The sequence below is a fragment of the Candida orthopsilosis genome (genome assembly GCF_000315875.1).
Source record: "Candida orthopsilosis Co 90-125, chromosome 5 draft sequence".
Taxonomy (NCBI): Eukaryota; Fungi; Ascomycota; class Pichiomycetes; order Serinales; family Debaryomycetaceae; genus Lodderomyces; species Lodderomyces orthopsilosis.
Genome location: NC_018298.1, coordinates 1,083,197 through 1,099,713, shown reverse-complemented (window position 1 = coordinate 1,099,713; position 16,517 = coordinate 1,083,197). Strand labels below are relative to the sequence as shown.

General features: G+C 35.9%; 6 protein-coding genes across 6 annotated transcripts; 2 read left to right on the top strand and 4 right to left on the bottom strand. All coding sequences in view use genetic code 12, as the record gives it.

Annotated features, from left to right (window-relative positions):
* Positions 1–395: 395 nt before the first annotated feature.
* CORT_0E04880 (hypothetical protein) lies at positions 396–1,160 on the bottom strand (the record flags this gene model as incomplete). The annotated part of the gene is made up of 1 exon (XM_003870153.1): positions 396–1,160. One exon carries the CDS (start codon positions 1,158–1,160, stop codon positions 396–398), a length of 765 nt encoding a protein of 254 aa, XP_003870202.1.
* A 415-nt stretch (positions 1,161–1,575) lies between these two features.
* Positions 1,576–2,901, bottom strand: CORT_0E04870 (hypothetical protein; the record flags this gene model as incomplete). The annotated part of the gene is made up of 1 exon (XM_003870152.1): positions 1,576–2,901. The coding sequence occupies one exon, from the start codon at positions 2,899–2,901 to the stop codon at positions 1,576–1,578; it is 1,326 nt and encodes a 441-aa protein (XP_003870201.1).
* Positions 2,902–3,470: 569 nt separating this feature from the next.
* On the bottom strand, positions 3,471–4,277 carry CORT_0E04860 (hypothetical protein; the record flags this gene model as incomplete). Its single annotated transcript, XM_003870151.1, has 1 exon — positions 3,471–4,277. The coding sequence occupies one exon, from the start codon at positions 4,275–4,277 to the stop codon at positions 3,471–3,473; it is 807 nt and encodes a 268-aa protein (XP_003870200.1).
* A 259-nt stretch (positions 4,278–4,536) lies between these two features.
* CORT_0E04850 (Srp1 protein) lies at positions 4,537–6,174 on the top strand (the record flags this gene model as incomplete). Its single annotated transcript, XM_003870150.1, has 1 exon — positions 4,537–6,174. One exon carries the CDS (start codon positions 4,537–4,539, stop codon positions 6,172–6,174), a length of 1,638 nt encoding a protein of 545 aa, XP_003870199.1.
* Positions 6,175–6,791: 617 nt separating this feature from the next.
* Positions 6,792–10,238, top strand: CORT_0E04840 (hypothetical protein; the record flags this gene model as incomplete). The annotated part of the gene is made up of 1 exon (XM_003870149.1): positions 6,792–10,238. The coding sequence occupies one exon, from the start codon at positions 6,792–6,794 to the stop codon at positions 10,236–10,238; it is 3,447 nt and encodes a 1,148-aa protein (XP_003870198.1).
* Positions 10,239–10,317: 79 nt separating this feature from the next.
* Positions 10,318–16,458, bottom strand: CORT_0E04830 (Fas1 Beta subunit of fatty-acid synthase; the record flags this gene model as incomplete). Its single annotated transcript, XM_003870148.1, has 1 exon — positions 10,318–16,458. One exon carries the CDS (start codon positions 16,456–16,458, stop codon positions 10,318–10,320), a length of 6,141 nt encoding a protein of 2,046 aa, XP_003870197.1.
* Positions 16,459–16,517: the final 59 nt, after the last annotated feature.

Here is a 16,517-nt window from a genome sequence, read left to right as displayed (position 1 = left end):
TTTCACTTTCTTCACAAAGACTTTTCATGAAAATTCCCAAATACATTTATCAACACATAAACAACCAAAAGCATATAAGCTATTGTCCACGCTGAACTACCTGCCAAAACAAAACTGAGGGACTTTGACAGTAGATAATACGGATTGACCGGGGAGTGGCAGACTTCCCTGTCTTTCTTCTTCCAGCGACGGACAAGGAATGTGGCGCTACCATACTATTTTCTCTTAATATCATGGCATATTCCTCTTGAGAACTTGACTTCAACAGGTATTCACCAGAGTCCAATCTGACAGAGATTGTCACTACTTATACTAGTTAATTTCATATCATGGAAACATTCTAAATGTATGTAATGTAATGTATACAATATAGCTCTCTTGCCATTTTATACCAATCACAAATTCTTCTTGTCTAGCTCTTCATCAATCTTTCCTGAAGCCTCTTCAGTCTTACCAACCACCCAATCGTATACCCTTCTCATAACCAAAAACTGCCCAAATGCAACAAATGCAACAACAGCAAACACAAATATCCGTTGACTATCCTTCTCCACATTTAAAAATTCATATGGATAACTACCACCATTTTCAACATCAATCAAATTATCCAATAAGAACCAATAAAACGTAGTTAGTAATACAACGAATCCCAATGCTGTATTACTACTAATTGTCCAACGAGGCATAAACACCAAATAATCAATAAGTAAACTGACAACGGGCATTAAATGAATACACAAATCGGTAGACAATGGTAAATTGAAATTTGCTGGGTCTTTAGTCAACAAGTGGAGAAAGAATAATCGTAATGGCCAATATACACCAGCGACAATAGTCTCCAAAGCAAGTCCAATTGGATGTAAGTTGTTCTTGAAAAGAAACAATGTGTGTGATTTAGTTATATGAGCAATGAATCCAACAATGAATACAAATAAGGAATAGATTAAGGACAAGTTAGTCAAGAATTGCCAATGTCCTGCATCTTCTAGATGTGGAGGAAGTTGAATTGATGTGATTTCATGGTATCCATAAAGTCCAATTAAAATGGAGATAAAATCAATGGTGGTGATGTAGGGGTTGCCTACTCTTCGCCCCAGTATAGTTCTGGTATTGTTACTGTGATTTGATGTAGATCTTTTGCTCACACGTGTTGCAGTCATTTGCTTTGACGGATGGATTTTGTGGTTTCTGAGTAAAAGCTTAAATTTCTAGCGATGCAGCAAAAACGATGGGATATCACCGATGATTCGATGCCTGTTTGGGTGATAAATTCAACTGGAATAGCTTTTTATTAAATATCACGAGATATCTTATTTAGTCTGAATTAGTCTATATATGTATTTGCTAGAATTCGGACCATGTGTTCTGTAATATTTCGGAGCAAACAAGAAATTTGAGTTTTAGTCGCTCGGAACTAAAACCTGCTTGACTTTTGTGTGCGATTCCATTTGATACATTAGAATTGAATATCTACTTTCCAAGTACAATAATACAGTTGTATACACTATTTAACTCTAATTCTACTCTAGTGAACTAAATAACCACACACTGTCTACGCGCAATAACATCGTCCTTTCAGTCATCATGTTTGCGAAAAAACTTTGAAAATGCTGATCGAGTACGTGAGGTAGACCTAGATCTACTCTCATTCGTCAATCTCAGGACTGGATTCAATTGATTACTACTTCTTCCTCTTTCTTCAGCAACCAAATTAGTATAGGAAGAGTTTCTTGAACTTGTCGGACTTAGGAATGAATTCACTTTTCGATGCAACAGCAGCGAACCTCCTTGTTGTTGATTCTGTCTCATTTGATCCTCATTTGATTCAGGTCCAGTTGGAACACGTTTGATCCAATTGACAAAATAACTTTCTGAATCTATTGGGTTTGATAGGTTCTCAATGTAATTGTATGTTGGTTTAACAATAATCACTGGTACTAATGCACATTCTAGGAAATGTTTTGATAACGATGATTTACTCAAAAACCCTCGATGATGATGGCTATGTTTGTCTCGTTCAGTATAATGGTGTGTCCCAATAACCATCATTGATGGTGCATATTCAGCAATGGCCATTTTCAATGATTTTTCAGGTTTACCAATAACAACTTCAAATAACATTGATACCTTTTTAAAATGAACATTTAAGTTGGCAAATGTAGATAAATTGACGTTAGCCTTAAGTTTATCAATGGAGGCATATTTCTTTTCATCTAGGACTTGTAAGATAACAATTGTATCCCCATGTATCACCATTTCATCAAATAACCATTCAATGGCCTTGGTAGATTCAGCATCATTGTTGAACCCCACTAGCCATGTCTTGTTATTTCTTCTAAACTTGTATTCGGGGTGTTTGATCTTCAAAGTGAATGATTTTTTGGGACCTTCTTCGCCAGTATCAAACGATACACCTCTTGATAAATTTGGTCGACTAGTTTTGCTCATTGCAGATTTAGGTAACGATGAAAGCGAAGTAGATGAAGAAGACAAGTGGGAATTCAATATTGCACTTTTAGGTGTTGGTGAAGTGCCAAAATTAAACTCGTCATCATCTCCTCCTTCTCCACCACCACCACCTGTTACAGTGAACATTGGTGAAATCAAAGGAGTATGAGGCACAGAACTAGCTGGTGATAAAAGTTCTGGTGATAGAATGTTACTATTAGAATCATAATCGTCGTAGTATAGTCGTCCTAATAAATCAGTTGAATCATTTAACTGTTTATATTGTTGAATTGATTCATCTGAAGTATGGTAAAGAGACGCATTGAGTCTAGTGTTTCTAGCAGTTTCGGACTCTTCTTGGTCATGAAGATGTTTGTCTCTTTTTAAGATTTGACCTTCGGGAGGCGGCTTTGGTATCCGCGAGTGTTCTGTTTCGATTTCTTCTTCAGTCATGGGTATTATTACCTGAAGTCGGAAGGGGGTGTTTCAGGAACAAGAATATTTTGTGATGAGCCCTCAGATGATGATGTTTGAATAACTTATTTGAGAATGGAAGAGATTAATGAAAAATCGAAGTTTTGTTGATGATTTCCGTAAACGGCTGAATCAAATTTCTCCACTCAAGCGAAAACTTGGCGGAAACATGATTGAAATTACTACATCAACCTTAAATACAAGATTTATATATATACACAATCTACTTGATCAATTTGATACATATGATTATTTCCAGTACTAGTACCAAGAATGAAACTCCTTACGAAATTGGAAGTGGATATAATAGTAAACGAGATACACTTAGCTGATACTATGTCATGATGTCAAAAGTGAAAGCTCAAGCAAAAGGCCATAGTATGAACTTGCTCGTAGACACTCTCAATGGAATTCAACAGTAATGATTGAACCCTCAGGACGCTCATTTCTTCCGGTTAAGTCCACCAACTCAGCGTCTGAATCTCCTTAGAGTTTCTCCTCCATTACAAAGAATAGTCCAACTAGTGTATCAGTAACACCCACTAGTATTACTCAAAGAACGATCTTCCATTGTTGACTCCACTGTTTTTTTCAACAATTCCCCATAATCTATCCATTTTGATACCTCCTATATCATCTACAACGTAAAACTCTCTTTTCGAACCGTCTTCTTTATTTTTTTCTTCCCATGTAGTATAAGGCTTCCAAAACTTATGCTCAGGTGATATTACTAACGACTTGTTATCAGTAATTCTCAATAACTCATTATAAGTTTTTCCACCAGTAAAATTTAATTTTTCAATAATTAAATTTTCATCTTTGACCAAGTTATCCAAAGTTTGCGGAGTCTCCTTGTTATATAATCTGAATATCCTAGTAACGTAATCTTTAGTCTTCCATTGTACTAATATAATAGGTATTATAGTACCAACTAACAAAGTATATGCAAACGAATCATCAAATTGAGTCGATTCATAAATTAGTTTCGATCCATATAATCCCACCACACCAAAGCTTAGCGTTAGTCTTTTTAATATGGATACGTATTTAGCAGCTGGTGCTTCATATATGGGACTATATGATAATCTATAGTATTCGGGGAGTTTTGTTTTGGTAATCTTGTGCCTTTCTTGTACGTATATTGGATCATCTTCTAAAGTAGGCGACCATGGATTGTTTTCACTGATTAATTCGTCGGTTTCAACACTAGAGTCATTTGATTTGAAGGATTTGGCATTGAATGGGTTTTGAATGAGCCTGGGGGAGAACGTACTAAATGATTTGTGCAATATATTGGGTGATATTTTGACTTTAAGTAGTATTGAAGATGGTATTGATCTATGTAACATGTGCATTGAATCAGCTAATGGGTAATGTCAAGTGTTGTAGATGTATATATATGTTCTACTTGTGTTAATAGCTCTTTGAAGTATGAGGCTCCTGATATCTTGACTAACCAAAGGGAAAGTGAAGAAAAAAATTGCAAAGGGGAGAAGAAGAGGCAGAAAAAAAAACAACCAATACACATTCCAAAAGCAATAGTCATCAACAAACTATACATATATACACAACTCACGTCTAGTATATATATATATTCAACAACATCCCACTACAATGGACTCAAATGCTACTGAAAGATTCGTACCAGAGTATCGTCGTACTAATTTTAAAAACAAGTCACGTTTCCAAAGTGATGAATTAAGAAGAAGAAGAGAAACTCATCAAGTTGATTTAAGAAAACAGAAAAGAGAAGAAGTACTTGCCAAAAGGAGAAATTTCCAACATGAAGCTAATGATTCAGAGGATGAAGAGGATTTCAATCTGACAGTAAACAATAACGATGAAAGTCAATTCTATAACAGTTTAAAACAAGATTTACCCAAAATGATTGAAATGATTCAAGCTCCTGATTTTGAATCTCAATTGGCTGCAACTGTTAAATTCCGTCAAATATTGTCAAGAGAACATAATCCACCAATTGATTTAGTTATTCAACTGGGGGTTATACCAACATTAGTGGAATTTATGAAGGAAGATCATCCAGATATGTTACAATTAGAAGCAGCTTGGGCTTTGACAAACATAGCTTCTGGAAACTCACATCAAACTAGAGTTGTTGTTGAAGCTAATGCAGTTCCCTTGTTTGTTCAATTATTGTATTCTCAAAGTCTTGAAGTTAAAGAACAAGCAATTTGGGCTTTAGGTAATGTTGCTGGTGATTCTGCTGATAATAGAGATTATGTTTTGAGTTGTGGTGCTATGGAACCAGTATTAAACTTGTTTAATTCCACCAAAATGTCATTGATTAGAACAGCTACGTGGACATTGTCAAACTTGTGTAGAGGTAAAGCACCACAACCAGATTGGAATATTGTTTCACAAGCTATTCCAACATTGGCAAAATTGATTTATTCAGTTGATTCAGAGACTTTGGTTGATGCTTGTTGGGCAGTATCTTATTTGTCAGATGGAACTTCTGAAGCTATTCAAGCCGTTGTTGATGCCAGAATTCCTCATCGCCTTGTTGAATTGTTAGGACATGAATCTACATTGGTTCAAACACCATCATTAAGAGCCATTGGTAATATAGTTACAGGTACTGATTACCAAACTCAAATTGTCATCAATGCTGGTGTTTTACCCGCATTAGCACCATTATTAAACTCGCCTAAGGAGACAATTCGAAAGGAAGCTTGTTGGACAATTTCAAACATCACAGCTGGAACAACTGAACAGATTCAAGCTGTTATAGACTCAAACTTGATACCACAAGTGATTAGATTATTAATCAATGGTGATTACAAAACTAAAAAGGAGGCTTGCTGGGCCATTTCCAACGCTTCATCGGGTGGATTACACAAACCAGATATAATTCGTTACTTGGTAAGTCAAGGATGTATTAAACCACTTTGTGATTTATTGGCGGTTGCCGATACAAAAATCATTGAAGTTACCTTGGATTCATTGGAGAATATTTTGAAGATGGGAGAAATGGATAAAGAAGCAAGAGGTACTGGAGTCAATGAAAATGCTTTGTTTATTGAAGAAGCTGGTGGTATGGAAAAGATTTTTGAATGTCAAAATAATGCTAATGAAAAGATTTATCAAAAAGCTTACAATATTATTGAGAAATATTTTAGTGATGAAGAAGATGATAATATTGAAGATGAAAACATAGTACCTGAAGCTTATGGTAATTCATTTGGTTTTGGTATTGATAATTCAAACCAACAACAAAATTTCCAATTTTAAGGCAAAAAAGGTTTCGCGCTGTTAACTACTGCACAACTCATATGTGGTTTTATCTTCTCTTCAGATTGTGTTCAATTTTAGACCAAGTTACAACTTTCAATTTTGAGTCCTTTAAACATTCAAATTGTCTTTGTGTTTAAATTTGGGTTCATTGATTGATTTTATTTTGATTGTGCTTTTATTACCTTGTGAAGTGTCAAATTCTTCGCAGGTTTCTTCATTGGTGGTCTTCTGTCGGTTGGTTGTTATTATTTTTGTTGTATACGGTGTCTCGTATATATCTCATTTTACTCTAGCATTACTCTTTAGCCCCTCCCCTCTCGTACAATACACAGTATTTATCTCTTTTGGAAATGATGTAGATCCTTAGGAAAAACTCCCTAAGTGTAGGATAAATGATGTACTGCTTACTGCTATTACTGATACACACCAGTCGTGTTTTAATAATGTGACTACGAAGCATTGTCACAAAATGTGTAATGTCGTGACATAAGTAACTACGACATTGATAATAAAATTTTCTTTGTTCTGTTGTTCCACGTTTTTTCTTCAATATCAAATTTATATTCAAAGCATTTAATTAATTAAATTAGAAACTCATTCTGTATTTTTCAGTGATGTCTACTGAACATTCTTTACCTATTCCAGGGGCAGAGAGGAGGAATAAGCAAGACTCGGATCCAAACTCATTAGCTCCTTCAAGTGAAAGTGGATCTAAAAAACATCTTCTTCATTCCATGTCGCCATTGTCTTTATCGTTACCTGAAAACGGCGATACTACAACCATTTCTGAACTATTGGACAAAAACCCTCCACCTGCCACTGAAAAGGCAATTGCTTCACTAGCGCCAATGTTGGAAAGTTTTGCTCCTAAAACCAGTGCTGAAGATTCGGCATCTAGATTAGGATCGATTTCGTCATCACCTGGTGTGCCTGCAACAACTTCAGAATCAGTAGTAGAAGAAGTACAGCCATTGACGGCAGAGAATTTAGGTGCTGGAAAATCATATTCGAATCTGGTTTCTACATTTGCATCTGCCGAAGGGCAGCGATTAAACAAGACAATTTCCAATTCATCAAATACTTCAAGAAAATCATTCTCGCAAACAACAAATAGAGACCCTGATCATGTTGCCAAATTACCCAAAATTGGTAAAATTGGAGTTTGTGCCATGGACGCGAAAGCCTTGTCAAAACCATGTAGGAAAATTTTGAATCGATTAATTGAAAATGGTGAATTTGAAACTGTTATATTTGGAGATAAGGTAATTCTTGATGAAACAATTGAGAACTGGCCGACATGTGATTTTTTGATCAGTTTTTTTTCAACTGGGTTCCCCCTTGATAAAGCAATTGCGTATGTCAATTATAGAAAACCATACATTATTAATGACCTTGTACTTCAAAAGGCGTTATGGGACAGACGTGTTGTATTGGCGATTTTAAACCATGCTAACGTACCTTCACCTGAAAGATTGGAGATCAGTAGAGATGGAGGGCCATATTTGGAGCTTCAATTACTTGAAAGATTAAAAGAAATTGGCTTTTCCGATGAAAAAGTGCATGCTTTAACGCATCAGGAGGAACCTGATTGGGAAATGGTTGATGATGATACGTTGAGGGTCGGTGACAAGTATCTCAAGAAGCCATTTGTTGAAAAACCCGTTGACGGAGAGGATCATAATGTCTATATTTACTACCCCAGGGCCACTGGTGGTGGTGGTAGAAAATTATTTAGGAAGATCGGTAACAAATCATCAGAGTTTGATCCAGAGTTGGTGTCGCCTAGAACTGACGGTTCATTTATTTATGAAACATTTATGGATACTGATAATTTCGAAGATGTTAAGGCATACACTGTGGGTCCCAATTTCTGTCATGCCGAGACACGTAAATCCCCAGTTGTTGATGGGATTGTTAGAAGAAACACTCATGGTAAAGAGATTAGATACGTGACTGAGTTGAGTAAAGAGGAAAAGATAATGGCGAGATCAGTTAGCGCTGCGTTCAAACAAACAATTTGTGGATTTGATTTATTACGAGTCAATGGGAAATCATATGTTATTGATGTTAATGGATTTTCCTTTGTCAAGGATAACAATGAATACTATGATTCATGTGCTAGTATCTTGAGAGGCTTGTTCCTTGAGGCTAAAAAGAATAGAGACTTGTTGAAGAATAGAGTTCCAAAGAGTTTACAAACGAGTCAATTTGAAGAGAAAGAACAGAAATGGGTATTCAAAGGAATGGTTAATGTCATTAGACATGCTGATCGTACTCCAAAGCAAAAATTCAAGTACTCATTCAAATCACCCTTATTTATTAGTCTTCTTAAAGGTCATACTGAAGAAGTCATCATCCGTGCTGTTGCTGATTTGCAAGTGGTTTTAGAAACTGTTAAGATTGCCGAGGAGAAAAAGCTAGAAGACCCAGCAAAATTAAAACAGTTACGAATTGCATTGGAAAAGAAGATGAATTTCCCTGGCACTAAAGTTCAAATTAAACCATCATTGAATAGCGAGAATTCCGAATTGGTTGATAAGGTACAGCTCATCCTTAAATGGGGTGGGGAAGCTACTCATTCTGCCAAACATCAAGCTTCGGATGTTGGTGAACAAATGAGACAAAATTTGAAATTATTGAATCGGGAAGCATTGGATGATGTTAAAGTGTATACATCATCTGAAAGGAGAGTCATCACTAGTGCTCAGTATTTCACTACTTCACTTCTTGGATTGACTAAAGAACCTTTGCCTGATGATTTTCTTATTGTTCGTAAAGATTTACTTGATGATTCAAATGCTGCTAAGGATTTGATGGATAAAGTAAAGAAGAAATTGAAACCATTATTGAGACAAGGTGCTGAAGCACCACCACAATTCACTTGGCCACCAAAAATGCCGCAACCTTTTGTTGTTATCAAACGAGTTTGTGAATTGATGAATTTTTATCATCAAATTATGAATTATAATTTCGAAACTAAAAACGTTGCTGAATTCCAACCTAATTGGTGTTGTGGAGAGGATCCATACTTGTTTAAAGAACGTTGGGATAAATTATTTCAAGAATTCATCAGTGTTGAAAAAACACATCCTTCCAAGATTTCTGAATTGTATGATACGATGAAATATGATGCGTTACATAATCGTCATTTCTTGCAGAAAATATTTGCATATGATCCTCATGATGAAGCGTTGTTGGAGAGATTAAGAGAAACATGTGGTGATACCGTTAATTCATCAGGATTGGTTAGTGAATATCCAATTAATATCTTGGCCATGAATAATTTTAAACTTCCTGCCGATAACAATGGATCTGCATCTACTTCACATAGTAATTCAAGCACACAATTGCATACTTCAAATACGGCATCAGCAGGATCTTTAGGTTGGGTGTTGAGTGGTGCTAATGTTGGTGCTGGAGAAGGTGGTAGTGCTAATGCAAAAAACGCTAAAGCTCCAGAAAATCCATTTGATTATCCTACATATGCTAGATTGAGAGAATTATATCGATTATCCAAAGTCTTGTTTGATTTTATATGTCCTCAAGAATATGGTATTAAAGATGAAGAGAAATTGGATATTGGATTATTGACGTCGTTACCATTGGCGAAACAAATCTTGTCAGATATACAAGATATGAAAAAGAATATTTCATCGCCATCAGTGGTGAACTATTTTACTAAAGAAAGCCACATTTACACGTTGCTTAATGTTATTTATGGATCTCAATTACCAATGAAGATTGCTAGAAATGCCTTGCCGGAATTGGATTACTTATCACAAATTGTATTTGAATTATACGAGGCTGATGATCCAACTAGTCCATTGGGTAAAAAACATTCAATTAGAATGTCTCTAAGTCCTGGATGTCATACTCAAGATCCATTGGATGTTCAATTGGATGATGATCATTACATTGGATGTATTCCTAGAATCAGTTTGACAAGACATTTAGATATGGATTTGGTCACTCAGCGATTGAAATCGAGATTTTCAAGAGTTTCATTACCAAAGAAGTTTACTCCTGTTAATATATCGAGTCCTCTTGTTGGTGGTATTTAGATTTACAAAATAGTTGCTCATACAAATAAATATCAAAATTAAAAAAAAACCTCTATATATCTAAATCTACTAAACCTAATCACATGTGTTCAAATTTTTCCCAATTGTCAATAATCTTTTTAATCTTTTCCGATTTGGTCAAGTTGTAAACATTGGTGAAATATTCCTTTGTCAATTCAAATGGTTTTGCCGTCAAGTTGGGGATATATTTACCGATAAGATCCTGTGGTTTAACTGATGATTTAGGAATCTTTTTACACAAAAATCTTTGGAATGGTTTAACTCCCGACATCAAATATGATGAATGGAATGGAACGTCAATTCCCTTTAATGGAATAACAGCAAAACCTCTTTCTAATTCAATTGGTTGTGGTTTAGCCAATGTCCTTTGTTTAACTTCATCAATGATTTCATAAAGATGCTTAGTAACTTCTTCAATTGAAAGTTGTTCTTGTAATTTAACAATGTCAATCTTGTTCAATTTAATAACGTTAAGAACGTTGGTTAATGCATCCAATCCACGTAAATCACCAGCGGTAACATATTGTTGATTTTCAACATTGTAATTGACAATCTCCAATAACCAACCTGTCCTCTTTGACGTTTCATCGACAACAAATCTTAAAGCAGCATCATTGAATGTAGGGCTAACTCTGCTTGGATTCACGGCACACATACCATAATTGGATCTACCCAACTCATCTCTTGGAACGGCAACTTGCATAGTCATACCACGGTAGAAGACAACATCAACCAAAGATTCAATTGGCATAACATTGGCTAAAGAACTCAATGCTGAATATTCACCCAATGAGTGACCTGCAAACATGATATCCAGTGGAATCAACCCCTTCAGTTTTATATCCTCATAAGCTGCCTTTTCCATCAATGTCAATGCTGGTTGAGTAAATTGTGTGGCTGATAATAATCCAGTTGGTGAAACAAATGTGAATGAAGTGGATGTTTCATCAATACCTTTGAAAATCTTTTCTGATTTCAATTCTCCATCTTCGCCAATGGTTTCAAACATCATTCCAATATAGTTGTCTCTAATGGCTCTACCTTTAGCACCACCAAAATGAACCGTTAATTCTTTAGGGTTATTTTGGACAATATCCAAGATTGAGAAACCATAATTGTTGACAAAATGGTTATCAGCTTTATCCCAAACTTCTTTAGCAACATCAGATGAGTTGTACAAGTCCATACCCATACCTTGTTCTTGAGAACCTTGACCAGTGAAAACATAAGTGGTGGTTGGCTGTTCAATTTCTGCTTCACCAACCAATACTGGAGTATCAGTTTCGATATTCTTGGTTTGGAATTTAATAATCTTACGACCATTAATCATACCAGTATGTTCCATAGTTGTTTGCAAAGTATCATTTGGTAAAACCATTCCAACAAAATCACATTTGAATGCTCTAACTCTGGAAGCAAAGTTATTAGCAGCCCACTCTTCAACCAAGCCTCTAACTGATGCTGAAGAATACATACCATGGGTAATTGTACCAGGCAATTTGGCATAAGCGGCAAACACACGTGAAACATGAATTGGGTTATAATCACCAGAAACAATAGCATATGGTTCATTGGTACTTGGAGCTTTTGAAATCAATTCTTCACTTGAAGAAAGCGGAATTGCATTTTCAAACGAAACGGCTTCTTCGATAGTCTTTCCATGACGAGCAAAATAATCAGTCACTGGGTTACCATAAGACACGCCAGCTTCGTAATTGACTTCACCAACTTGAACAACTTCCTTTGTTGGCAATTCCAAATACACTTGACCAGTAGTCTTGATCGATGAATAAACATTGGCTGATTTGAACTTGTACATGGATTCGCATCTGAATGTCAATACATCAAATTCAACGTCCTTAGTCAAATGGAACCATTCTTTTGATCTCAACACTGCCAAATCCTTGGATGATTTAAATGCAACTTGAACTGGAGTTTCAGTGACTTTTTGGAATGTGTTTTCATAATCAACATATTCTCCGCGGTACAAAAATTGTGAGGAAACTTCCATAACTGGAAGTGAATCACGGTAAATTGTACCAACAACTTCAACCAATTTTCCACTTGGTTGGTTTAATACAGCTTTGATTTCAGCTTTAGTTGAAACAACGTCATCTTTTTTCAATGGGGCAGCACCGGGAATCATCTTGTATCCGTTGGATAAATGAACCAATTTCAACAAATCTCCATCAACAGTCTTGGGGAAAATGGCTTTAATGATAGCTTGCCATCCAACAACAATAGCGAAATCCATTGGTGCTAATGTTACTTTACCTGGTCTATTGACAAATGCCTCACATTTGTTACCAATAGCATGAGTGAATTCAGCGATATCCTTACCAGTGATGGTAACTTCATCACCCAAGATTTGTTCTTCAACATTGATATCCAAGTTGTATGGAACTTTAGATCCAAACCATAATTTCCAATAGAATTCCTTAATTCTATCGTTTCTGGAATCCATGATTTCAACAATTGGCGCAAATCCATCTTCTGGTTGGTACTTGTACAAGAACGGTAATGAAACTGGTGCCCCATCAGCAGTTCTATGTTCAATCAATGAGAATTGAATAATGTTATCTTTCAACAATTTGATTTCAACAACTGGGACTAAATCTCCTTTGACTCTTTCGTAAGCAGTCAATGTATGGGTTGGTTTGTTAATGACTACTTGGGAATGTGGAGTCGGAGTCAAGATATCATGAAGTGGGTTAGATGCATGTTTGGAACCTTGAACAACTCTATCAGTTGAGATAACAGCTTGTAACCAATTCAATTCTGATCCTTGCAATAATTTCAACCATGAAGCCTTGTCAGGAACATTTGATTTAATTTCGTAAACAACCTCAGATTTGCCGTCAGTAGTGATAACATGGTCAACTGATTTTAAAGTGGTTAGTTTCTTACCTCCAAAGTATTCAACAACCGGAATCTTTGATGCATCACCATTGTATTCATCACTAATCAATTTAGCTATGTGTCCCTCATGAATCGAATCCAAAATTTCCCCAATTGGCTCATCAACTTTATTGGTAAATTGAGAAGCAACAGGTCCATGTAAAATACATGTTCTTTGCACATCTTCATCAACAACAGTTTCCAAATCTTCCGATTGCCATAAAGAATCCTTTTTGAAAAAGAATTCAAATCGTTCATCCAAAACAGGAACAAATGGAGCAGGTTTTTGAGTTGGTCTAGAAGCACACATTAAAAAGAAGTCACAATCCTCTTCTGAAATCAATTGAGTCTTGGCCAATGGGAAATGGTTAAAGAAATCATCAGTAAATTGTTGAGGTGAATTTTGCAATTGAGCATAGTTTTGAATCAATGAGACTGCATTGGCATCAGTAGTGAATCTTTCTTCAACACGTCTAAGGTAATCAACAAAGAAATTTCTCAATGAAAGATCAATCCATCTACTTGATTTCTTGACATACATTAATTCAATCAATCTATTGGCAACTTCTTGATAAGTCATATCTTGTAAATCACAAACACCTTGACTGTTTTTACCAAACCATGGCTTTTGGAAATCTTTATTCAACTTGTCAATGATGTAGTCTCTCTTTTTGTTCAATCCTTCAACAAGTTTGTTCTTGGGCAAATTGAAAATAGTTTCGTCCAACTCTTTCCAAAACATGACAGCTTTAGTGGCAATCTTATGAATTGGTTCACCCATTTCTGATTTGACGGTCACAATACCACCAGTTGGCTTTTTGTAAGTTTGTTCCCACTTGGAATCGTCAACACCAGGGCATTGAGTTATCAATTTCTTTGCTTCCAATGAGGTCTTGGCTTCTTTAGCAGTCATAACTCTTGATCCAAGCAAAACACCATCAAATGGCATTGGGGGATAGTTGAATTTCTTTGACCACGAACCAGTTAAATATGGATAAGTGTCCTCAGCAGATCCAAATCCAGAACCAGCAACCAAAACGATGTTTGCGCATCTTCTAATCTTGGAATACATTTGAATAATTGGTTGATGGAAATCTTCAAATGAATGGTGGCCACCACCTCTTCCACCAGTCCATTGTAAAACAATTGGAAACTCTGGATGGGCTTTAGCAATGGTGATCACTTGACTAATGGCATCAATAGAACCAGGTTTCAATCCCAAGTGGGTTAATCCCAAATCTTCAATATATTCAGTGGCAACTTCCAATGATGGAACACCAGCACCAATAGTCAATGATTGAATAGGATAACCTTTTTCTCTCAAGTCTTTAATCAATGGAATACCCCATTGCAACATTCTTGGGTTGACATAGATTAAATTGATACCCAATCCATAACCAGGTTTGATATTGGCAACAACCTTGTCAATAGCCTTGGTCATCAGGACTGGTTCAAAGTAACCACCACCGGCAATTTCAATGTGGTACCCAGCATTCAATGAAGCGGCAACAATATCTGGATTAACAGTGGTCGGAGTCATCCCAGGAACCATCAATGGGGCTCTTCCCAATAATTGAGAAAACTTGGTGTTAACATAAGTCTTTCCTTTGGAAGTCTTAACCAAAGTTGGTTTATACTCTTGTAACCAGTTTGGGGCCCATTTGATTTGACGATCTTCTGATCTGTGGAAAACTTCATGTTTGAACCCATATTCATCATCCAACGGGTTTGAATCCAATGCACCAGCAATAATGATTCTTGCACCAGTACCTTCTTTGTTTCTATGAGTTAAGATACCCAAACCGGAAACACCACCAGGTCCAAAGTCAAGAATATGTGTGGCTTCATGATTGGTTGCCAATTCCCAATGAACTGGCAATTCAGTGATTAACTTGACTAATCTAGCGTTCAAGTCAACTGGTGATTTTCCTTGCAAGTTGCTTCCATCAAAGGTATCGTAAACTGGGATCTTCAACTCATTAAAGGCGATATTTTCAATATCTTGTAAAACAACATCAGTAGCGTCAGCTAAAAGATGAGAATGGAACGGAGAGAAAATTGGCAAAAACCTGTTTGAACATTTTAATTTTCTTTCACTGAATGGTATACGTGATTGGTCCAAACCATTAGGGGCCTTGACATTTCTCAAATTCAAATTGAAACCATATAATGATTCAGGTGGACCTGACAAGACCAAGTTTCTAGCACCATTAACTAAACTAATGGCAATATGTTTCTCCTTTGGCAAATGAGCATTTGTTTGTTCAATAAATTTTTCAACTTTCGAAGTTGGTAAGTCTCTTACTGACAACATTGGAGATGGCCTTCCCTCACCATGGTTTAATGAATCTTGCAACATGGTTGGTGGCAAGGTAGTTCTTGGGTAAGTACTTAAACATCTGGACCCAATGAAAAACATAAATGAACATGCCTTGACACCATTGGATAAAAATGATTCCCAAGATGAAGAACCAGAAATGGCAACAGCAGTTATTAAACCTTGTGAGTGACCAGTTGACCATGAAGTTAAATCTCTCAATTCACCTGGATTTAATCCCAATACTTTACAAGTGACAGCATAGTGACACAATTGAATTATACAGATAATTGGGCAAGAAACAGGAACACTTAATAAATAATCTTGATCAGGAGTAGTTTCTGGATGTTTCAACCATCTCAAAATATTCAAACCTTGAGTATAGATCTTGTCAAATTCGGAATCCTGTTTAACTAATTGATTCAATTTATCAGTGATTGGAATCAATAAATCATCAACAATTAAATTAGATGAAACATTGTAAATTTCTCTCAATTCTTCAAAATAATCATCGGTATTACCTTGACCACCAAAGATTGATGCCAATTTAGCCGTCTTTTTAGATGCATGGTATAATAAATTAGACTCAGTTCTTGGAATGGTTTGAACTGACTGGTAGTAGTTTTTGACAAGATTCTTAATTTTTGACTGAGTTGTTGGATAAGTCTCATCTTGTAAAATCTTGACTGCAAACGAATGAATATCATCATTGTTTTGTAAAAAAGTAGATTCAAAATCTCTGATTGCATGGCGTAAAACTTCATCTTGTCTTGGTTGTTGTTGACTTATGAAACCCAAGAATTTACCGTATAATTCAACAGGACTAGCAGGTTCATCATCACCAGCAAAACCTTCTGTGGGTTGTGGTAGCGTTTTGGCAAATTCATCCTTTAATTGTGAATAGTTAGCATATAATGTATGAGGAACTAAAAAAGTGTGTTCAATTGATCCATGATTCAATTGAAAAGGTCTATGAGTTGACATTTTATGTGATATTACCTAATGGGGGGTTTATTAATCGGAATTTATTGGAAAAAAGAAAA